The sequence below is a fragment of the Hypoxylon fragiforme genome (genome assembly GCF_022984875.1).
Source record: "Hypoxylon fragiforme strain CBS 206.31 chromosome Unknown GGS25scaffold_5, whole genome shotgun sequence".
Lineage (NCBI taxonomy): Eukaryota > Fungi > Ascomycota > Sordariomycetes > Xylariales > Hypoxylaceae > Hypoxylon > Hypoxylon fragiforme.
The window spans coordinates 718,707-742,120 of NW_026054760.1; the positions used below are offsets into that span (position 1 = coordinate 718,707).

A 23,414-nucleotide genomic window follows, 5' to 3' on the forward strand; every position below is an offset into this window, starting at 1 on the left:
AATTATAACTAAGGCACCGAAAATAATACCGATCTTTTTAAAATAACCATTGTAATAATAATTAATGTAGGCAAATTTAAAAAAAAAGAAAAATATAAATCGGTATTATTATATAACGATAAAAATCTAAAACGGTTAAATAAGGCAAAATTATATTTTATTATAAATAAAATATAAACGTTAGAAAAATAATTATTAATATCGCTTATATTATTATAATAAAATCTTTTAAATTGTCACAATAATAACTTTTCTAACTTTATTAATTTATGTTATTAATAGTTTAATAATATTAATTAATATTAATAAATACGTATATATAATAAATTAAATAACAAATAAAGTAAAAATAATAAAGTAAAATTAGTATAATATTAATATTTAAAGAAAAAAGTTTAAATTTAAAAGTAAAAAGGAGATTTAACCCTTTATATAATTTAAGTTATATAAGTACCTCCTTTAGCTATATATGTACTACATTAGTACGTACCCTTATCATATAACCACCATTAATTTAATATAAATAAAAGGCTTATTACCTTTTATTTTTTTAAATAGCGTTAATTTATATTATTTTATAAGTATAATTTATTTATTTTAAATATTTATAAATTATAAATTTAATAATATATATATCGTAAGTTTTAATAAGGAATTATTATATTTTATTAAGATATAAATCGAAATAATACGTTAACTCTTTAATTAATTTTTATTAAATATCTAATTAATTAAGTTATTAAAATATAATAAATTAATATAATATATAAATATATTTTTAACGCTTATAATAATAATTAAAAAGCGTTATATCGTAAATTAAATTATTTAAAATTTAATAAATTATTAATAACTTTTATTTTTTTCTTATATCGTTAAATGGTTTAAACATTATAATTAAACCGGTTAATTAATTATTAATTTAATTAATTTTCGGTTATTATTATAATTTTTAAGTTTTAACGTTAAATAATAATAAAATAACGTTTAATAAAATGTTTAAATAAGTTTATTTTATATTAAAATATTTACATAATAATTATATTTTTTTTTAAGGTATATTTATAATTTTGCGAAATTAATTAGTTAAGATATCGTGGATTATAATGCGAAAAAACGCGTGTTATAAAGTATTAATTTAAGTGTCGATTTAAATCGTTTTTTTAACGTTAAAGTGCTTTTATCGATTATATTTTCTATAAAAAAATATAATTATATTACACATAATAAAGATATTTAATATAAGATTAATTTGACATTTTTGCGAATTAAATTAATTAAGATATCATAGATTATATTATAAAAAAAATACGTGTTATTAGTAAAACTTTACTAAGGAGGGACGAGTTAAATGTAAAGTTTTACTTAATAAAATCGTGTAATGGAGCCGTGCCTATAAGTGAAAATTTCAAGCTCGGACTTTGTTTCCCGCAGAAACTGATAAGATAAGGAGCTGAGCCTCCACAGCCTCAATTCAGCCACTTTCTATTTAATTCCATTGATAAGATAAGCTCAGCCTCCACAGCCTTAAATCAGCCACTTTCCATTCAATTCCATCCATTCAGTTCCATTCTTAATAATCAAAGCTGACTAATCCAATCCATCTTTTCTAATTCTTCCATTCCAACTTCTTCTTTTCAACTTTTTTCCATTCAATCCATTTAATCCATTTGATCCATTTGATCCATTTGATCCATTTAATCCATCTTATTAATCATCTTCAACACCACTACCTAAATCAAATACTTCAAGAAATATTTGAAATAATTGATTTACATGGTGGTGTTGAAGGTGGTGTGGAAGGTGGTTTGCTGGATTTGGGGGCTGAAAAGCGATGCACCCAATCAATCAATCAACAGCTTGAAAAGTTGGCTCCAAACGTTTCACTTTTTACTAGCGGCTCAATAGGTCCAGATTTGAGCCAACAGGATGGCTTCAATTTCAATAGGCTTACTAGCGCTTAGTTTGCCTGACTGTTTGCCTTGGATGGTTGGGGTACGTACTGATGGAGCGTGCTCTAGACCGGTCTATATAAGGGCTCTCAACCCCCAAGCTGTTGTAATCCTTTTCTTCCTCCTTTCAACCACTTTTCAGGTTTCAAGGGCTTTCAAGAGCTTTTCAAGAGCTTTTCAAGAGCTTTTCAAGAGCCACACAGCCCCAACCCAGTTGATCTATTCAATTAATGGCTGATACACCCATTCCGAGGCGGGTCGGCCGGCCCCGGAATGCTGCGCTGCCGCCGCCGCTGCCGTGACCTGCTCCAGGAGAGCTTTCGGAGCTTCCTGGAGGGTTTATCCCTGACGCTAACATGTACCATCAGCCGTAAATCCCCCCTGGGGCAGTCCCATCGCCGCAAGCGGTTCCCAAATACAGCCGGCCTCCGACAACCGGCTTTCCTCCGAACCTCCCTCCCATACTCCGATAAATCCCCCCAATCCGACAATTTCTCCCCATCCGGCCGAGCCGATTCCAGCCCTAATACCAGTAAGTCCCGGCGCATGGGTTGATCTAGGCTTAGTAGATGGGGCCACTTGGTATTCTCAACAATATCATGTGGCCTGGAGGTATGTATAATTTACTCTTTTCACGTGTGAGTCCGGTCCGTCCATTACGCCGGTATTCCGACCGTCACGTGAGTACCACGTAATCCATGCCAAAGGATCCCGTCGTCACTCGCGTGAGTATTATGTAATCGGTGTCTGATGTGAAAGGAACTTACCGTCACGTGATTGTTATGTAACTATTGCCTTACGTGAAAGAAAGTGCCCACCCAAACTGGCCAATGCCTGGCTTTTAATTGGGTTAAACCATTGGGTGATTTAAACCTGTTTTTCTTCTTTTCGAGCGGAGCGAGCAGCACTCCGCAGGAGCCGCCGGAGGCATGATTAAATGTTTAGTATTTAAAAAAAAAAAAAAAAATTTTTAATAAATGAATAGTACTTAAAATCAAAATTGTTGCGGAGCGACGATTTTCCAGATATCAAATTAGTAAAGTTTTACTAATTTAAATTGCTTGCAATTTGCCGGGTATTTTAAATTTTTTTTCGTAAAGTTTATATTGTTTTGCAGCCAACTTGTGGGGCGCGACACTCCGTTTCGAAGTGAGAATACTAGGTAAACATGCTTCCAGTCAATACATTTAATCTACATTGATCGAGCAATATATCGGAATCTGGTATAGATGCTTAAACTTATCAGGCACATGGTTTGAATACAAGTTGATACAATCATTGATGTTGGCGTTCTTTTAATCTGCCAAGATATGTATAAATATTCTTCTTAAGGTACAATACATAGTACATATAGGTCTTCAACCCCTTTTCCAACTTGTAGGATCCGTAACACAACGAACTATTGCTTGCATACATATAGATAGTACTTGGTATATAGGTTATTTATCTACCCTAGTAGGCAGACTCATCTTTCATTCGTGTTGGTTTCGTATTGGTTTTATTTTCTGACCTTGGGGGTATCATGAAAAGTCCATCGATGCTACTACTTATTATACACGGCCTCTGGAAGGACATATGATTCGTAGAGGCTAGAGGCAAAGGCCATAAACCTCAACCTCGCAACCTCAAAAAAAAGCAAGTTACGCATTTAAGGTAATGCGTATCATATACACCATACCCTTCTCTGTAATCGAAACCCCAACCAGCCTGCTCGACCAATGCCTTCCGTGGAATATCCTTATCCTTAGCCATGCACACCTTACTATCTCATAACTCAATAATTCATAACCTAGGTAGGATTCAGACTGTACTCATCTGGGAATGCGTCCATTCATTTATCGGTTTGATTATCCTTCGTGATGTTCTGCATCCAAGTCTACATCCATCATGTCACCAATACTACTCTGAGAGGCAATATTGCTGGGACGAATCAGAAATGGTGTAGAACCAGTAGCGAGTTCCTGCATCTCGGGCGGTTTAGATGAGGGTGTGCCGACGTCCAAAGTCTGCGTCTCTTCCATGCTGCCATGATCAACGTCGGGCTTCTTTTCCCAAGAAGAATTTTCCAATCCTGGTTCCTGTTGCTTCGTGCTCCATAGTCCTACGCCAATAGCGGAGTCATCATTATTATTAGAAAGGATGTCGCTATGAACGTATTCACTGGCAGATCCACTTGATGGCTGATAGCTGTGAAATTCATCGTGCTCATTGAAAGCCAGATTAACATCGCTTAAGCCGTCACGGGAGCTGGCATGAGTTGCCACTGACGAATTGCCATGTCTTCGATTGCAATACTCAGAGCCTGGGATATGAGCGAGATTTTCACCCGTTAGACCTGATGGCGCAGTTAAGTTGATCTGGGATGGCTGATCTTGATTTTGGGCCTGATTTGGGCCTTCGGTCTGTTCTTTCGCCAGCTCCTGCTGAAACGATCGATTGTCGGCTCGCACAAACATCTACGTACCAAGGTGTCAGTACAGATATAATCGGAATGAATAAGTGGCTTACCCGCAAAGCATCTGATAATGGTAGAGGGTTGGTCTCCATAGCAGCCTCAGAAGCATAGACGAGGATGGGGAACTTAGACTCAGTCCCAGCCGCATGGAGCACGTCTTCTAGAATTGCTTTCTGTAATACCTGTTAGTCGGAAGGTAAGCTACGGTTCTTCGCGTATACAAACCTCGGGTTTGGCCGGAGAAGCACCACCGGAGGTGAACCCAATTTTCCACCATTGATCTTCGGGCTCGGACACTCCTTCAGTGTCCGTCGAATTGGCGCCTCGCCGGACACAAACATACGCCAATTCATTTGTGAGCGCAACACCTCTCAGGGAGTATTTATGAGTAGGGTTCCAATACTCTGGATGGTACGCAGGAGTTGAACGAAACACGAATTCATCGTCATCAACTTCGTGTTCCTGGCATGTTAAACGTTTGGTAATAACCTTCATAGAATGGTAGTATGTCTCCTTAGCATCGTCAAACTCTACCATACTATTAGAATGAACGGAATTTATCGAAACAAGGGATTTTATGCAATAGCTTACCGGCCAAGTCTTTCTCCAATTCATTGAGTTTGTCGTGGCAATCACCTACGATGGCTTGCCATGTTTTTATCGCCTCCTCCTCTTGGGGAAGGAATGTGTAGGGGCCGCTCCAAGTGTGAATGTCAAGAAGATCGTCGAGACTAAGTTCGATGTCCTTTTCTATTCCCTCATAATAATGGCGCCACTGTGCAGTCCTGGTTTGGCGTCTTATTAATTCTTCGGCATACCGGATCATTCCCTTCAGGCAAGAAAAGAGGTCATGTGGGCCATTCGCAAGTCCATTTACAATATGACAGCGTTGGCCATGGCATCGTATTCGGTCCGCCCTGAGTAAGTCATACAACCGCAATTGTTTCTTGATATGACGCATATGAGTCTGCAACTTCAAAGCCAACTCTTTTCGTTCCCTCAAGTAGCGATCCGCGTAAAACACGGCCGGTATCTCACAGGGCTTTACTAAGCCGGTACCGCTCAGCCGAACCGTCAAGACCTCTGCAGCTTTAGTCAAAACAGCATAGCTAGCATCTTCTGGGAAAGTGTGATCAAGTGTTAACGCATGTGTCCAGAGCAAATGGTCGATAGCGTCGTAAAAGGTGTTTACCCAGCCGTATTGTTCATAGTCTAGTTGCACATCTAGAAACACAAACGGCGAGTCCCGCTCATCATCCAGAAAGTTGTCGTCATCACCTTCTGGCTGAGGCGATTCACCCTGTGGCGATGCGCACGGCAATATCGTGCCAACGCTTGTTAGGGGGCCAATATCGCAGGCTGGATTGTTCTTAACTTCGTCCTTTAGTGCCTCGAAAAGTCGTTCTTCAACATCAGGGAGCCAGGTTCCAAAGCTCGGGTCGATTGCCTTAGTATCGATAAGTCCATCGGCAGTTCCGTAACTTCGTTCTGTTTGGTCGAGGAATGCCATCAGACGATGAAGCTCCTCTGTAAACTCGGGATGTGCGTCATCGCCCCAAATTGTCTCTCCTCTCGCCATTGCAGCCAGGTGCTCATGTTTTAGAATCGGTTGACCCTTCCACCATTCCGTATTGTGCCCATAGTTTTTCGCTGGCTGTCCGCATTGGACAAGGACGTTTCTAACGAGCGGTATCTTGTGGAGAATGGACAACAAATAGCCGACTCGGTGGTCTCTGGTCTGTCGGAGAAACGAAGGAGCTTCATCATCACGTTTTCTAGCGGATGGATTCGGCTCAGCCTTTACAGGATCAGCGGTTGCTTTAGTAGGGATCATAGCCCATTGTTCCGTCTCGTAGTCGGGCCGATTTGCTGGACCAAAGTATGTAAGGTTCGTTTCGTTATCGACAATACCAGACTCTTGGAGTTGAATTCCAGACTGGGCGGCAGATTCGGCTAACGCTCGCTCCAGGTTGGCATCCTCTTCTGCAGCATTGGCTGGTGCACCTATAGGGTATCTATCAGCTCCAATACCAAGTGAACACAGGAGTAATACCTGCGGCCTGGTCTGTAGTCTAATTTTATCTTCTTACCAAAAGGTGAAGGGTTATTGGCTCGTGACGGTGGTCTCGTTGGTGCAGCATTGTTCGAGTAGTTATGAGGCGGAAGCTCGTCGGGGCCTTGAATATTGAAAGCTACCAACAGACTTTAGCAAAGCAAGGCCATACCAGAAACTAATCATACATACATATCCCTGGATCATTGGACTCGCCATGGCGATCCGTGCTAAACTGCGACTCGTCCCATTTATACTTTGGTGGAATTAACAAGCAAATAACGATGAGTAAGAGGTAGGGTAATTAGATACCTTCTGGCTGGTGGGATCTTCGAGGTGCTCCTCGATGGCTCGTTGGAGGTCGTTGTTATTCGCCTACATGAACACCAGTCACTTATATTAGCATTGGATATAGCATCAACAGAACTCGTAAATGGGTAATGTGTTGATCGCATTCAAGTATATCGCATCAAGTACCTTCAACCGCGTGATAGCTTCGTCCCAAGATAGCCCAGTGATGTCACAAAACATAGTTATGGCATCTTCTGTAGGGTTATTTGAGGTCGCCATCTTGAAGACGTACGTACACGAACCCCTGTGATGTAAAGATTTTTGAATATTTATCGGTGAAGCATGGAAGCTCGAAGCTTGAGGCGGTTCGTTTTTTGTTTTCGTAAAATCGTGATGTAGGAAGTGGCGTAAAAGACAAGCTGGAAGGCAACAATAGAAGAGCTACTGGATGTATGTAAGGGTACCGTAAAGCGATGTTGCAGGAACCAATCTCTATGTTTGAGGTGCCTCAGGCAGCAAAGGAAGACAACAGCGGATGAAAATAAAAACAAGAAGGATACCTACCTACGTAGGTAGGTAGGTGTATATTTCATACAACAAACAGTCCTAAAAGTTAGGTAACGCAGAATCGTCGACGTTGCTTGTGATTTTTGAGCGGGAAGCCCTTTTTTTTCACTGGGACTGGAAGCTTTAAGGCTTAGCTAATAAGGTGGGATGCCGCTTTCCTACTTCAAATGTTCCAACTTTGGGCCAACCTTGTCTGTTTCCCAGGTTCAATGTTGTCTGCCAAGTGCATACAATGATGTACCTAGGGTAGTACCTAGTACATATGACTGTAACTACTCATTGTTGCATCTATCATTAGGTACATAACCTAATGGCGTGTACATAAGGTAGAACTAATGATGTTACCAGCGAATCTCCTACCCCACATCCGTAGATCCAATAACCCCCCACTTAAGGCTCTCAATGTTGGTGGGGACATTTCTATGTAGAGGGGTTGCACATGTTAAACTATTCAATGCTCAATAGTTATTGTCTCTATTCAAGTATCTTATTTATATGAAAGTTACATATGTATCTAGATAAAAGATCAAATAATTTATATTAGTAACTTCATTAACTACCAAATCACGCCAAGATTAATGTGATGGACCTGTCTCGAACCCTATGTAATAAAAGGCCTCCTCCATTCTAAACCCTCATTTCGTTGATCATGCCCCTTATATCCTTTCACCCCATGCCAATAATACTCAACGCTCACGTAATTTGAATTGATAGTAATGCTCGACATAAGGAGGCAACCATCTGAGAACCCAGAATGCTCGAGCCGGACAGCATTCTTAGGAACAAGAATAGGTAGGCTTAATAACAGTTACCATATTTCATCGCTTTATCGTAATAGCATGAATATACTAACCTAGGTACTATATATACATGTACGTACCTACTCTTCTGCACTCATTCTTCTATACCTAGTACCGGCCAACAGGATCAGGGGCCAACCTAATCGCCCTTAGATCTTTGTAGCGCGGCATATGTAAGTAAATAATAGAGGGTTATACAAAGTCTTTCTTATATTATATAACTGGAAAAGAGTTAGTTACCTACGTATATATATATATCATCATTCACCAATGGCATATCTCACCACACAACATGCAAATCAGCCACTCAGGAATATCAGACTTCAGTCACGTTACTTGCCAATTCAGCAGACAAAATGACATTGTTATATGCGCTCGAGGTTTAATTCCGACTGCTTTCCCATCCATCTATGAACACACGCCGTGGAAAGCAGGTCTCAAATAGATCTGCCACGAACGACTCGATGATAATGTAATAGCTAGGACCACCTTCTGGCGCCAGACACCTCAGAAGAAAAAAAACAGTTTCTCTATAGAAAAACAATGGGGTAACACAAAACGGAAGCAGGCCCTGTGTAATCCAAAACCACGAAAAAAATTGAGCTGAACAGTATGTAGTTATTGCTGAGGTGCAAGAAATCCGCGGAAACGCCTTACCCCCGCTATGCAAATGGAAAATAAAGGAAATGCTTCGCCGAAGCCAACAGCCCTTCCTGTTGTCGACTGGCGTGCGTCAAGTATTAGGTCCCTATCTACCTACTTAGGTATCTACCTAGGCACCTAGGTAGGTATCCACGAAAGCGCGTCTAGTTGCTGTTTTCGTCGCTTGCGCCTTCATCTTCTCCGTCCTCATCTTCGTCCTCGCCATCTTCATCCTCACCATCTTCATCAAATTCCACCTCTTCGTCGTCACCAGTATCACTGCCTCCAAAGTCGAGCTCCTCGTCGCTTTCAGCCCAGAATGCAGCGTCATCGTCCGCAGATTTTGGCGGGGCCGGGGGCTCAAGAGTGGTTGGCATGACAAAGTCAGCTGGAATGTCGTTCTTGGACTTTTCCACGATTTCTTTGGCCTTTTCGTTGTAAAGGGCCCGATGGTCCCGATACATCACACCGGCATCCACATTTGCGGGAGAGTTAATCTCCGGGTCATCTAAGAGCAGGAGGACGGATCGGAGGACCGATTCCACACCTTGCAAAGGCGACCAGCGCTCACTGGCCTGCTCTCCCGAGGTAAGATCCTCACCTGGAGTATGGAGAATAGAGATGCATAGTCTGCCATCAGGATATATATTCGGGTGATGGATAGGAATTAGGAATCGGAAAGTCGGGGGTTGGTAGGGATATTCGTCGGTGAAAGTCATCTCAGCCTGTTGTACGGAATCTTGTAAGTGGCGGTCTAAAGCTAGGGTCAGTAGTTTCCATCGGCACTCACCTTAAAGTAGCCTCCATTGAAGGCACTGTCGTTATTGAGGACAATGAGTCCGAGCCGCCAGCGAAGGATGTTACCGTTGACCAACTTCAAGTGAGTCAGTTTAGGACTTGGTGAGATAGCTGAATATAGATAGCATAAGACTTACGTCGATGTTCACCCATTTCTCCTTGGAGAGTTCCTGCATCTCCGACATGAGACGGTGCTTAGCACCACCTCCCAGTCTCGACATAGACATCGTAAAGTGTAGATTTGGGTTTGTTGGAAATTTGTAAATTGCGTTCTGGGTACGATGGCGGGTACGATGGCGGGTACTCAGTGCGACAAGATGGTGTCACTCGTGTGTCCTCGAACTCGAAGTCGGAAAAGTGTTTAGATTAAACCGCCACCGAACCAATGACTCCCAATCAATGAGAAACGAAGGATTTAAAAGAGAGACTTCAAGGTTGGGAAATTGAATAAGGGAAGAAAATGGTTGTTTTATGCGTTGGACTCCGATCGGCAGACAAAGTACCAAATAATACTTGAAGGCTGAAACGGTCAACTCGTCTGGTGCCAAAGGTGCCAAAGGTGCCAAAGGGAATGTTCAAGTATGTACTCTTTTGAGAATGCCTGTCCAGTGTCCAGTGTCCAGTGTCAGGAATCAGGATGCCTGTAAATTGCCCAGCCTGATGTGGTTAGGTAGAAAGAACCAAACAATGAAGATGGATTGTGTTAAATGGCAGTTATGAATCAATCAATGATGTTTCTTGAAAAGTTATGGATTAACTATTATGTAAGGTTACTGTAGTTATTAAGTACACACACAGTTTCAGCGCCTGACTCGTCCCCTAGATGATCCTGGATGTACCCAAATGGTTCAATGGTCCCCACCAATGAGGTAATACCTGGATGACTTTGTATTGCACCTTGGTGGGCAGGTGCGAATGGCAATGGTTGAATGGCTGCTGGCACAGTCTGTTGGTAACTATTAGTTTATGATAGAAAAGGGAACAAGTGGGGCCGTATACTGTGGTTATGCAACACCAATTGAAATAATGAATGATCCAAGTGAGAGTTACGGCGTAGTACCTACATTATGTACCGTGTTTTTTTTTATGTACAATACATATGTAGGCTTGCTATGCATGGTATTTTAAATCTTTTAGCGACAGTGAAATTTAGCAATATGCTTCATTCCTATGGCATTTGAAGTGAATCAGAAATCTCAGATATACTTCCAAGTTACCTACATATGTAGTAGGCATCTACTTAGTACAACATCTGTACATACATAGTATAATTAGTAATTGGCTTTGAATATAACTACCAAATTGATACTATATGTAACTGATTGACTGAACATAGATCCATTAATACATGTCTATGATATGACATATGTGACTAACAGAAGATTTTTAATCTTTTTTTACACAGCTCTTACTATAATATGGAATACTGTGGATGCAGATGCAAACATACTGGTTGTTGGGATAAACGATGGGGACGCCGAAGATTTTCAAAGCCCATTCTACCGAGGTGGAAAAGCCGCCACCTCCAGAAAGAGGGGATCACCTAGGTAAGCTTAGGCCTGGCTTCGATATCAATTTAAGCTTATGTCGAATCAATCCATCATGCACTTCAACTTTTATCATTCGGAGTCCCCTATCTCCGGTACATGCACTTGTTGAGACCCATCTGCCTATCTGCCTACCTAGGTATGTACTTGTAGGCTACTGCGATATAAAATAGATATTAAGGGATCATATGTTGCTCTATTCAATATCACCGAAACATCACATCAGAATACTTGGTATTCAAGTGTGGCTCTAAATCGTGAGGCTGACATGCTTCCTTGGAGCAGGGATTTAAAGAGGGTTGATTGTCGTTTCTATGCGTGTCATTACTTAAATAGACACCCTCAAGCTCACCTCCAGTCAAGAGGATACATATGTGGTAAGGAAAAAAACGTACATAATTTCATCATGGCAGCCAAGTCACAGAACACTGCAAACTTGGGTTACTATGTATATATCTGCAGATGTTACTAAACGTCTTTTTTAAAGACGAGCAAAATTACAAAGTTGAGATTCAATATGAGACATTGAAAAGGGAGCAATCCCAATGAAATTATAGATTGAAGGCAAGATATTGAACTATCTATCTACATATCATAGTAACTATGTATTTGGCCAAACACCAACATGATATTATACCTAAAGCACATCTCTAATAGGCTACTAATAGGCAGAAAACACAATGAAGCCTTCCACAAACAATACTGTAGCTACCTAATAAACGATTCCATTGTGTAACGTGTTAATGAACATGTGGTTTTAAGAGTTCGTGGCGCGGTAATGTACATAATGTCAACGGTAGGTCAACTTCTAGTAAAGTCTTCTACAGCGTACTTGTCTACTACTAGGTACCTAGTAGGTAGTATGCTTAGGTACGTATTGTACTGTACATAAGCAGCACAAACCCCGGCACAAAAGCGGCCAAAGCAGTCAAGACGCTGCCAGAGTCGGCAGGGTGTCTTTTTAGAGTTAGCGCAAGAGGGGAGTAGATATAGAAAGAGCGGGGCCTTTTGAGAAGAACTAAGCTGCTAACATTGAAGTAACGTGCTAACACTACATTTAGTACTAACTTACTTAGGCGAGTTGCCCAGTCGCAAGCCAAGGCACCACTTTCCAATCTTCCCTCCCCCCGTCTACCCGTTTTGCCCGTCACCATTCCATTTTGCAACTTCATCCTTTTTGCGTCCTTTCACCCAACTACCACATCCGTCAACCCTCGTTCCTTTTCCGCAATTCCGCGACGACCACAACGACGAGGCATCACGAAAATTTCGAAGGCCGTTTCCGTCGCTCAATTTATAACTATCTAGGTATTTTTTATTCGAGAAGCGACGCTGTAGAAGGGGTTAAGTCGGTGAATGTTGGTGGACTCGGGAACCTTCGACCACAACAGCCGGTCGGCGGTTTGGCGCGACTTGCCACAGTGAGAGCGATCATTTCCCATCATCCCACCAAACGTCAACGCCCTTATTCGACTCTCGTCTATCCAGCGCATCGTCGAAAATCAATCCTGTTGCCGTCTATCAATCCGAGGCCTCGTCATCAACTTTCGCTCGTTACCTTCCGTCGGATCTGTCAGCCAGTGACCTTACGTCAAAATTTGCCGCTCGCAATCCACTCAGGGATTTTACCAACTTCTTCAAACCTGGATCACTCTGCGCATCACATCCTCGTCACCTTCTCGTCGACTTTTCTCGATGGCGACCATGTCCTTCAATCCCCAAACTCCTCAAAGCCCTTCCCAGTTCTCTCCAAATACCGCCGACCAAGTATCGAGCATGAACAGCTCTATGACTTCAATAACTACCACATTACCTACCGTAAGTTCTTAGAATCTATCATAGGAAAAAGTCATCACACCTGATTATTGAAAATGGAATGGAAAAAAATAAACACCATGAAAACAAAATTGTTTATTGTGATATACATTCGTTGCTAACCCTACATCATCTTAGCCGGCACATAGTGTGAATGGCTCATCCCAACCAACCGATGCGTCCCACGAAAATACAATGGCAGACGTATATATGCATAAGCGAAAGTATCCTTTTGATGACACCGAAGACCATGAACAGAAAAAACCACATATCGAGAATCGCAGAGTCGGTATTGAAGCCCTACACGCTGATGTTGGTGAGAAGTATCTTCTCTGCAGTACTCGTAAGGCTCCCTTTAAGTCTCATACAAGCTACGCGCCCAACCATTCTGCCATCCTTAGATCGACGGTAATCCTTTGAAGTGGTACTTGATGGGATTTGATTATACTTGGTTGACACTATTTCTCCTCTAGACTATTCCCGCGCCTGGCCCGCTTTGTCCGATGACCTTTTTGAGTTGTTCGGTCTAACCGGCATCGCTTCAGAAGTTGCTCGAACAAAGCCGAATGGCGAAAAGAATGCACTTCGTAAGACATACAAAGGCCAAATTAAGACTTTGGGACTGAGTGGTCACTTTGATGCTGTGAAGAAAGAACCTGATGCGCCTGACGGTCTTAAAGCGCTAGCTGAGATTCCTGATGACGTTTGGTATAGCAGGGAAGTTAGCGGGAAGGATATTACTAGAGGGTTTTCGCAGACCCATCTAGCGCATCTATCACGAGCAACCACGATGGCCAAAGGCCCGATTCCGAAAGCCGTATGGGATAGCGCAGTCCTTGGGGACTTGGCCCCTGGAAACCTCCCAAAGAAGACGGGGTTGGATCCAGTTGCGAGACAGACCGCTCCAAGCACTCCAGCTGCCTCGGCTCCGGGTGTTACACCCAAGCCGGGCAAGCCGTTAACACCACAAGTTGACCGCAGTTCTCGGCCTGGCAAGAAGCGAGGCTACCAGGACAACAACTTTGACGGATACGGCGAGGGATATGCGGACGACGATACAGGCGGATACTCAACAGCATCTGGAGATGGCCGGCCAAGTACGAAGAGGAGAAAACAGGTACATAAAGATATTCATTCTCCTACAGGCCTCTTCGCTGACCCATCATAGCAGAATCTCAGTGCGATGTCTACCTCTGGTAGTGCTGGCGGCCGAGGTTATGGTGGCAGAATAAAGGCGTGACCTTGAGATACCCAATAAAAAACAAGGTGTGGCAATTTGACGTGGTTGTAGGAATGAATAGGCTTCTACGATGGATGTCGTCTAGGTCAACCTCCTACGCAATACGTTACAATTATTTGCATTTTCCCATGATTTCAGCATGGCGCGAGGCGTTAGGATGACTTTAAGATATAAAGCAACAAGCAGCAGTGGTCGGGCACCCAAGTACTTTTCGATGGTTATCTGTGATGGGCAACGGTTGGGCTCTAAAATATCATACCCTCGGCAGTGGGACAGAAAAGCACAAACGGCTCAATAAATTACTACCTACTCATTGAGCTATGGGGATGGCAAGAGTCGTCTCAAGGACACAAGCAATGGCTTGTGGCTTTTCGAGGGAAACTTTGGGTGCTTGATTTCCTAATGCAACTTCGATTAAAAAAATGAGGGTCTTTGGTCCTGCTATTCAGTTGGGTAGCAGGTATTTTTCGAGTATGATCTCAGTACACGCCGTCATATGGATTCAGAAGGCTTGACATTACAAACAACTCGCTCGTCGTACCGAGTGTATTCAGGCATTCCGCTACCAGTGAATTCAGGCTGAACTTCATTCCATGCCTCTTCAGAAGAGACAATTATTTGGGAGCCAGCCAGGTAGTTTACGACTTGAAATGGGTATGAGGGTTCATGCAAGACGAGATTCTAGTTATATAGATCCCGCGCTCCCCTTCAGGGGGGGCAGTCCGATACCGAGGGTATACCGATGCGTCTAGTCTACAACAGGTCCTAGATTAGACTGTCCTCTACGATGATGGTAGTTGAATAAAGTTGGCTTAGCACCAAAGTGTGAAGCTTCATTTCTTTTACCTGAGTGCTTACCTGGTAGGCAACTAAATCAGTATTACCTCACGACCTAGGCGTGATGAGCCAATTCAAGATATTAGGAGACCAGCCTAAGTACTACGTACCTAGATACCTGGAAAAAGTATAATGACAGTGGAGTTACTACTTGTGTTTAGGTGACACTTGAGATAGGTCACCACTGAGACACCATCTGAGTGTAGTCTATGGGTGCGGTGGTGTCTTGGGTTCGTCAGTTCAGTGCTTGGTAGGATGGGAGTCAGATATTTATCTATGTGTCTACCTGTGTACCCTAGTGTCATAGCCTCCATGTCGGTTGCCTCAATGTTAGGGGGTGTGATTTTCAAGAGGCTAGGTCCTAGGTAAAAGCAATACATTAACTTCAAGTTACATATGATAAGGGCGCTTAATCTATTGCCTATGGAAGTCTAACCGTGGTCTTTTATGTGTAAGACCTAAGAAGAGTAAATTGAACATTGAGCACTGAATGTATTGATGCCACAGGGCTGAACCTTAACCTTGATGCACGATAATACACATCGATGGATGTAGGTAGTGGAACCCCAGCAACTTTCAAGATTCAATGTTCAAAGCACTTGAGGTGTGACTGGAAAGTGGGTGGGCTTGGGCTATTTCAATGTTATGCTAGTAGGGACCTAACCTGCTAGTAGGGACCTAACCTACTAACCTAGGACACAGCCAATAGTAGCTGCTGATTGGTGTTCATATAGGTAGCACAGCGTGAAGCTACCTACACCTACCCTAGGTACCCCAGCTAACCCCCAGGTACGGTCCTATGTAATAAACTCAATACTAGGTAGTTAACTTTGAACTTCGCATTCCACACTTTTATATTCCGCATTTCGCATTTCACCTTTCGCATTTCCTCTTCTCCCTAACCTATACCGTCAGTGCAACCTTCGCTTAAAACCTGTCAAATACATAAGACCTATCTGCATTGCATTTGTACCATGAATCTGTTTGTTCCCACTCATAACTAGATCTTACTTCTGTCTTTCTGCGCCCCAATATGCTACGAGACCCATCAGGACATAAGTGTCAACAGTCAAGATAGACTTACGTCACTGAACTGCTGAGCCCCCTGGCCTGGTGCGAATAAAACCAACAAATAAATAACTTGGATATTGACTCGGCCTCGGATTGGCTCATCCCATCATCAGAATCACCACCATGAACCAAACCTTGGATCATGTGTCAGTACATAGCCGTCAGCCAAGTTTTGGTAGTCAATCAAGCTTGTCACCCCTCACATTCGCTACCCTACATGATCCACGATCCTCTTCTACCCAATCCTTAGTACCTTCTTCGTTTGGAAATGAAAAGGATGGCCGGCGCAAGCTTCTTATCATTTACATACATGGTTTTATGGGTAGCGATGCCTCTTTTCAGTCCTTCCCAGCTCATGTCCACCGCTATCTCAAGATAGCCCTCGCCGAGACTCATGTCATTCACTCAAAGATCTATCCAAGATATAAGACCTACAAGGCCCTTGATGTAGCTCGCGACAACTTCAGTAAGTGGCTGGCACCACATGAGTCTCCCAACACCGATGTGGTGCTTGTCGGTCACTCCATGGGAGGCTTGTTGGCTGCAGAGATCGCCTTGATGGTAAGTTGTCCGTCTCGCTTCTACTGTACCTGTAGCTAATACAATTCCCCCATTAGCCATCAAGAAACCAGCATAGTGGTAGCTACTTTCTTCACCGCATCCTGGGCACAGTCAACTTGGATGCGCCCTTCCTCGGGCTACATGCTAGTGTTATTACTGCTGGTATTGCCAGTTTATTCCGGCCCAAGCCTGATGTAGCAGACCCGCCAGAGGAGCCGATACCAGATGACGAGACAATCCACTCTTTGTACAATGTACCCTCGGAAAGCACCTCGTTATATTCGGGCCCATCCGCTGCTTCTCAGTTTTCATTGTCTACCCCAGGGTCGCCAGGGTCAATTGTTCCCTATGGTATGACGTTTGACCCTAATTTTAACCCGGCATTTCCCAACGACGCCCGTGTTCAGGATAGGGGCTGGTGGAGAAATATTGTCCATTTCGTTGACAAACACAACGCCGAAGGCTTGATTGATGCTGCCAGCAACCATATCATGTCATATTTGGAATACGGGGGGTGCCTAGTGGATGGCAAAGGTCTCAAAACACGTTATAATAACATTCGTGGCCTAGAGGATATGGACGATTTAAAGAATCACGGATTCCCTCACATACCCCCGCAAGTACGCTTCGTTCAGTATTACACTATTTGCCACGGTTATCCCAAGCAGCCTAAGCAGCCCAAGCAATCTCAGCGCCGGAACTCTAATCACGGTTCGGAATCCTCTAGATTGCCAAGGGAGACATGTTCGGGTTCTACAACACCACGAATCTCAATTCAAAGCCACAGCGGCCCTCCAAGCCCCTTGAGTCTTATGAGTGCTGTTGCTGAAGAGGATACTCTATCCCAGGGTGCTTTTACTACGCAAAGTAAGAACTCTGGTCTGGCACTACTGGACCCTGAGCCAATCTCCGAAGAGGCTGAACCAGCACCTGGATCTAGTGTAGTGGACGAGTCATCAGACAATGTCGAGCACAGTATCTCAGAAAATAGTCAACCAGCTACCGGCCCTCCTGACAACGGAATTAGTACACTTCCAGATCTCCAGGAAGGCCATGAAGGTGCCTCGCCTCACAGATCCTCAGAGAATGATGCAGCAACGGCGGATATCACTCGCGCCGTTGTATCACTAGGTCTTGATCTTCCTGCTATCCCAGAACTTCCCACGAAACCAGAGCTACCGGATCTGGAACAGTACGCTGATAAGAACGCACGGAAACAAGCTGAAAGGGAAGGGAAGCGAATTCAGAAAGAATACGCTAAGCTCGTAAAAGACCGCGAGAGGGCCATTAGAGAAAGACAAAAGACTTTCGACAAGAGGAAAAAGAAGCTGGCACAAGAGACGGAGAAGCAAGAGAAGGAAGAAAAGAAACGGCGTAAGAAGGAAGAGGCTCTCGCTGCTGCTGCTGCTGCTGCTGCGCAAACAAACTCGGGTTTAGAGGAAGTAACGCCAACAGACGCAGTTTTGAGCCCGCAAGCATCACAACCAGGCTGTGATGCAAATGCGATATCACCTACTCCAAAACCCCCTGGGGATAGTCGAAATAAGGGTAAAACCTCGAAGCCACCAAAGGAGCGCAAATTTTGCAATATACACAAAGTAGATGGCGGAGTCGACCCGAAGTGGGTGCAAATATTTATCAAGGATACCGACCAAGTTGGTGCCCATACAGGCCTATTTTTCAAAGGCGAGCACTATGAAAAACTTGTTGGCGACGTTGGGGATACCGTCCTGAAATGGGTCCAGGACGATATGACGAAAAGGGCTATTCTGGATATGGGACCAGAGGTGGATTGATATGCTAATAGTGTTAATAGGGGATACGTACTGCTAAGGAGCGCAGCAGCATGCATTACATAAGATCAAGATACCCAATGAGACGATAATGAGAAATACCTAATAATTGACGAGCAGCAAGAGAATTGATCAAGTGTCATAGAGATTTGTATGTTTATTGTCCATTAATCTAAATCGATAAAGAACATGGCATCTTTACCAATCTTTATATTCGTTACATATGTTGGCGTCGGCGGGCTGATATTATTCCGCTTGTCTTCGCCCAGTTGAAACCTCGAGTGTGTCTGCATCCCCTATCTCCACGTCCTCGCTACCCCCGTCCTTGCTATCGTCCCGGCCGTAGTCAGTAGCATGCCACAAACGGTGACGGTGTGTACTGTTCTCATCATCACGTGTTCTACGCCGCGGCTGCTGTATCACCGTCCTCGAACGCCTCGTCCCTCGCCAACTCCCATTCATGGTGGTCGTAGCCGTAGCAGTAGTCCCAATAGCCATCATCCCCCTTAAAACAGGCAAGCACGCACACACTACCTATAGCGAGGTTACGCTCGACCCCCGACCACAGCGCCAGCATAACCCCTACTCCCTCCCCCTCTCCCCCTCACCAGCTCCGCCGTCAGAAAGGTCGGTAGTAGGCGTCAACCTATCGACCGTCACGAGCCGGGCTACCGAGGCACCGCTTACCACGAACCCGCCCACCGTGAACACGCACGGGAGAGCGAGGCGTTGCGAAGCGAAGGGGGAAGACGGAGGGCGCGTATTTGGGGGATGGGAAAGAGGATGGTGAGGAGGAGGTTGAGAGGAAGAAGGGGGGCGTGGATTGCGAGGGCTATGAAAGGGGTTACGACGGCGATTAGAGCTGTGGCTTGCGATGAGGGCGGCATTTGTGTTGGTGAAGACGATGAGGGTTTGAGATAAGGGGGAGGGGAGAGAAGAAGGGGAAAAGAGACAGGAGAGAGGGAACCCCATCGACGAGGTTATGTAGGTGTGTGAGTAGGTATTATACCTCATGGATGAACCGAAGGGAGGCGAGTAGCATGTATGTCTAATTTTATCGAGGGCACATATATTATACCTACATATTCTTGAAGGACATCTGGAGAGATAGAAATCAGGGAGCTCATCGCGTATGTAGTACCTAGTTATACATGCATGATACATGCATACCGATGTTCAAAACCATGGTTGGCACGGCCCGAATATCACGAACGAACGAATACAGAGACAGGCATGGATATGGAAGAAGGTGAATAAAGTATGGCTCGTTGGCTTGTCCCGCAGATATCACATAGGTGCCTACCTGCCTACCTACCTAGGTCAGACGCCACGAAATGAGCGGATGCATTTCTACACACCCAGACAGAGATTACGCGGCCGTACCTACATGCGAAAACGCCTCGCCTAATCTCGATGCGGATATACCTAGGTACATTTCACAGATTTTGGGATTGAACATGAACACAGGCTTCACATTCATTCCTTTGGTTGCTTGCTTACTTTGGTACTTATTTTGCTTGCAGCTTACAGCGACGTCGAAGGAATTGCGATGGTCGGGTTCGAGGGTAGGCACACACACGGAGAAAGATACCTGATCATCTGAACAGGCTAGCTAGCTAACCTACCTACCTACCTAACCTAGGTACATACATGACTCGACGACACGACTTGGTAACATGGGCTTTTCCAAAAAATTCAAGTCGACAAGATTGAGAAAGCTGAGAAACCGAACCGGTAGGTATGCTACCCAAACCGGATCAAGACGCTTTTCTCGAATAATAGCAGACAACCCAAGTCAAATGACGATGTCCGATCTTTTTAATAATTCCCCTAATTCCCTGTCCTCCTTGTATTATTATTATTCTTATTCTTCTTTTCTGAGACAGAAAAAGTCCTGCATCTTCGTGGTTCCCCCCCCCCCCCCCCCCCTTTTTTTTAAAAAAAAAAAAAGGAAATATTGCAGTAAGTTTATGTGGTAGGTGGGAATAAAGAGATAGGCATGGATTGACAGTCACGATGACCGTCGGGGCCGGGCCGTTGCGGGGAGATCCTAGTGGTTGAGTTTATGTCGGTGCCGAGGTGTCTGGCCTATAGCCCGTCCGTATTGAGACAAGGGGGTAGGTAGGTAGGTAGGTAGGTAGGTGATGCTAAAGTTAGAAGCGTGATGTTGCTTATTATTGGCTCGTGGGCTGAGAGTTTATCTAACCCGGTATATAGATCCTAGGTTGATGAGATTTTGAAGACGTGGGGCGAAGATTACGGTGATATAAAATATTCGGCAGCATGGGAAATGGTAGTTAGATACTCCAAGACATTTCGGGGAGGGTTAGTTCACGATGATGGCAATGAGATTTCTGTAATATGTTACTCCAGGTTAGAGATAGGTAGTGTATACCTGTCCAGATGTGTATTATTTGGCGATATATTCTCAATGATAACTAGACTCATTCCCTTTTACTATGATCACTTAATATATCCCCCGAGCCTCGATACCAACGAGCTAACCTAGGACAGTAGTAGCCTGTAACATAAAACGCCAAACAAAACCACAGAAATCTTCGTTATCTGGTGTGAGATAGCCTGACCGTACGTACGTAAGACTCTTGATAGTTACTAGACAGATATACAGAAGCGATTCGGCAGCAGCAAAGCAAGTCTAAGCGCGAACCGAAACAGGCGCAGGTATAATAAGTAGTTAGTTGTTCATATGCAAATGCTGAAATGGCACTTTGCTGGTGACATAGGTACAAAAGTAAACCCTTCAGTTACGTTTGATATGCACCCCGAGTAGACAGTCATGTCCCCTATTTCTCTCAAGGTCGCACAGCGTGTCGATTTGAAGGAACCGCGGGAAGCTAAGGTAACCCGGGTAGGAAATAAGTCTGTCAGTGAGCAGAACTCAATACCGATAGATAGAAACTCTCACTTTCGAGACAAGCGTAGGTATAGACATGCCGCCCACGAACGCCATGCGAAGAGATCACATGTCAACCCAACATGCCAGAAATCTCGCATAGGTAGGTACCTAGCGTTCCGCCACGTGTTCGCAGCCTCTTAGCTGATCTGGCAGCAGAAGTGGATAGATGAATAGCTGCCTTAGGTACCTATGTGCGGTGTATACCCTCAAATCTAGGCGCCAAGAAAATTCCAACCCAGACATTCTCCAGCTAGATGATCAGCAAGCAATGCGTACCTAAGGTAGCTCATCCGTAGATCCTTTATTATAGGCAGGCAGGCAGGCAGGTAGATAGATTCAAGCCGCCCAGAGCGCTCAATAAAAGCCCGAAGGCAGGTAGGTATGGAGCCGCCAAACCTCCCAGGAGCCTATGATGACACCTACATACCTACCTACCCGGCACGCTCAGCGACTCGCAGCAACAGCAAGGCCTCTAGCCCATGAGAAAGCTGTTGACGCTCTGCAGCGTCGCCCTGCTCGGATTCGCCTCGGGGAAACTCGTCATGATCCGGCTGAGCCTGACTCTGATCTCGCTCTTCGTATGGCCTACCGACGCGGCGGCTCGAGCGTCGTTGTAGTAGTTACCCTCGCCGTCGAAGAACTGGCATTGCAGCGCGAGCGCGACGCCGATGGAGAGGTCTTTGCCGGTTTCGCAGGCGATTAGGATGCGTTTTGGTTCTGCTGACAAAGGTGAAGGGGTATTTGCGTCGGAGTCTTGTTCTTCTGCATGCTGGGGTTCCGGGGTGCGTTCGAGGAGAAACCGCCGCACGAAGTCGCTGATTTGGGGGAGCGCGAGGCGCAGGTTGCGGCTCGCGAGCTTGTGCTTGCCGACGCCTACTTCCATGAGCGATGGGCTTTTTACCCAGGCGTTGGGGTCTATGACTTTGGAGTGGATGGCGATCGTGCATGTGGATGGGGGCGACTCAAGGTGAGTAAATGGTAAGCAGCTAACACACATATACGGCGAGATCTGCCTAGGAGCCGCGGTATCTATAGCCGCCCCCTGATCCGCGACTAAGGCGCGCACCAGGTCGGGCAGATCCGGCTCAGGCGTGGATAAAAGTGCTTCCGCGTTCCGCCAGAAGACCGGCGGCGTCAGCCCGAGAGCCCAGTTCTCGGTGTCGTCGCCGGCGCCCTGGATGTAGCCGCCCTCGCTCATCTCCCCGCCGAGGACTCGCCTAGAGCTCGTGCAGCAGACGACGGGGTGGAAGTCTTCGAACACCTCGTCTGTAGGGGCGAGCTGCGACTCCTGGGTGATCCACACGGGTCGCAGAGGCTTCTTCAGCTGTTGGCGCAAGGACGAGACATCGACACTGAGCGCCTGGAACGCGGCCGCGTGCTCGGGGATGCGGGCCTCCATTTGCGCGTGCTCCGACTTCGAGATGGTGTTGGGAGGCGTGTAGAGCTCGTGGAATGACGGGGAGTCGGGGAAGAGCACGTGGTTCAGGACGCAGCACCAGATCGGCACCGTCTTGCTGAGCGCATCCGGCATCCGCTTCCCCCTCCTCGTCGAGTCAACAATAATGCACCCGTCATGCTGGCCAATCACTGCCAGTAACTGCAAGTTTAGCCGCCGCGTGCTGAATTGCCACTGCCCCGTGTGACCATCGGTACTTTTGAAATAGGCGGACCCGGCCTTTTTCTCAGGGGCGATGTACCAGCTCCCGCACCGCTCGTTTGCGATCAGCGGCCGGGAAAAGGCGGCGGCGACCTCGGACACGAAGGCTGCGTCTTCCTGGATGGAGCGCAGGCGGTTGGTGATGGAGAGGTTGGAGCGCTTGAGGTCGCCGAGGATGCGGGAGAAGTTGTGGTTGGCTTGGGGCGAGAAGATGAGCGAGGATGTGGCTGTGGCCATTATATGTGAGTTAGTTAGGTGGGAGGTGAAGGAGTGAAGTTTGGTGATGAGATGTGGTGATATAAAAGATATATGGTAGGTAGTGAATGTGGAGGAGTGAGTGAGAGTAGAGCTGATGGATGACAAGGAGAGAAAATTGGGACAATTACCTATTTGCTATTTAACTGAGACAGCTGCTAGC

The 23,414-nt window shown here is 45.0% G+C and overlaps 5 protein-coding genes across 5 annotated transcripts; 2 read left to right on the forward strand and 3 right to left on the reverse strand.

Annotated features, from left to right (window-relative positions):
* Positions 1-3,314: 3,314 nt before the first annotated feature.
* Positions 3,315-7,582, reverse strand: GGS25DRAFT_489457 (uncharacterized protein). The gene is made up of 8 exons (XM_049260903.1): positions 6,938-7,582; positions 6,773-6,835; positions 6,653-6,716; positions 6,498-6,599; positions 4,999-6,411; positions 4,633-4,937; positions 4,461-4,580; positions 3,315-4,408 (listed from the first exon to the last, which is right to left on the reverse strand). Exons 1-8 carry the CDS (start codon positions 7,028-7,030, stop codon positions 3,800-3,802), a joined length of 2,769 nt encoding a protein of 922 aa, XP_049116407.1. The 5' UTR covers positions 7,031-7,582; the 3' UTR covers positions 3,315-3,799.
* Positions 7,583-8,924: 1,342 nt separating this feature from the next.
* On the reverse strand, positions 8,925-9,785 carry GGS25DRAFT_514205 (ubiquitin-conjugating enzyme/RWD-like protein; the record flags this gene model as incomplete). Its single annotated transcript, XM_049262969.1, has 3 exons — positions 8,925-9,485; positions 9,551-9,634; positions 9,696-9,785. 3 exons carry the CDS (start codon positions 9,783-9,785, stop codon positions 8,925-8,927), a joined length of 735 nt encoding a protein of 244 aa, XP_049116408.1.
* Positions 9,786-12,539: 2,754 nt separating this feature from the next.
* Positions 12,540-14,457, forward strand: GGS25DRAFT_267880 (Rox3-domain-containing protein). Its single transcript, XM_049257357.1, has 4 exons — positions 12,540-12,923; positions 13,059-13,263; positions 13,394-14,037; positions 14,089-14,457. The coding sequence occupies exons 1-4, from the start codon at positions 12,801-12,803 to the stop codon at positions 14,158-14,160; spliced, it is 1,044 nt and encodes a 347-aa protein (XP_049116409.1). The 5' UTR covers positions 12,540-12,800; the 3' UTR covers positions 14,161-14,457.
* A 1,343-nt stretch (positions 14,458-15,800) lies between these two features.
* GGS25DRAFT_267940 (uncharacterized protein) lies at positions 15,801-18,624 on the forward strand. The gene is made up of 2 exons (XM_049257358.1): positions 15,801-16,629; positions 16,686-18,624. The coding sequence occupies exons 1-2, from the start codon at positions 16,192-16,194 to the stop codon at positions 18,423-18,425; spliced, it is 2,178 nt and encodes a 725-aa protein (XP_049116410.1). The 5' UTR covers positions 15,801-16,191; the 3' UTR covers positions 18,426-18,624.
* A 3,000-nt stretch (positions 18,625-21,624) lies between these two features.
* On the reverse strand, positions 21,625-23,372 carry GGS25DRAFT_267950 (initiator tRNA phosphoribosyl transferase). The gene has a single exon (XM_049257359.1). The coding sequence runs from the start codon at positions 23,231-23,233 to the stop codon at positions 21,812-21,814; it is 1,422 nt and encodes a 473-aa protein (XP_049116411.1). The 5' UTR covers positions 23,234-23,372; the 3' UTR covers positions 21,625-21,811.
* Positions 23,373-23,414: the final 42 nt, after the last annotated feature.

Coding starts and splice junctions, on each gene's coding strand:
- GGS25DRAFT_489457 (XM_049260903.1), bottom strand. CDS start 7,030: ATGGCGACCTCAAATAACCCTACAGAAGATGCCATAACTATGTTTTGT. Junction 6,717..6,772: donor AAGATCCCACCAGCCAGAAG/GTATCTAATTAC, acceptor ATTCCACCAAAG/TATAAATGGGACGAGTCGCA. Junction 4,581..4,632: donor CTTCTCCGGCCAAACCCGAG/GTTTGTATACGC, acceptor CAGGTATTACAG/AAAGCAATTCTAGAAGACGT.
- GGS25DRAFT_267940 (XM_049257358.1), top strand. CDS start 16,192: ATGAACCAAACCTTGGATCATGTGTCAGTACATAGCCGTCAGCCAAGT. Junction 16,630..16,685: donor CTGCAGAGATCGCCTTGATG/GTAAGTTGTCCG, acceptor TTCCCCCATTAG/CCATCAAGAAACCAGCATAG.
- GGS25DRAFT_267880 (XM_049257357.1), top strand. CDS start 12,801: ATGGCGACCATGTCCTTCAATCCCCAAACTCCTCAAAGCCCTTCCCAG. Junction 12,924..13,058: donor TAACTACCACATTACCTACC/GTAAGTTCTTAG, acceptor ACATCATCTTAG/CCGGCACATAGTGTGAATGG. Junction 13,264..13,393: donor GTATCTTCTCTGCAGTACTC/GTAAGGCTCCCT, acceptor TTTCTCCTCTAG/ACTATTCCCGCGCCTGGCCC.
- GGS25DRAFT_267950 (XM_049257359.1), bottom strand. CDS start 23,233: ATGGCCACAGCCACATCCTCGCTCATCTTCTCGCCCCAAGCCAACCAC.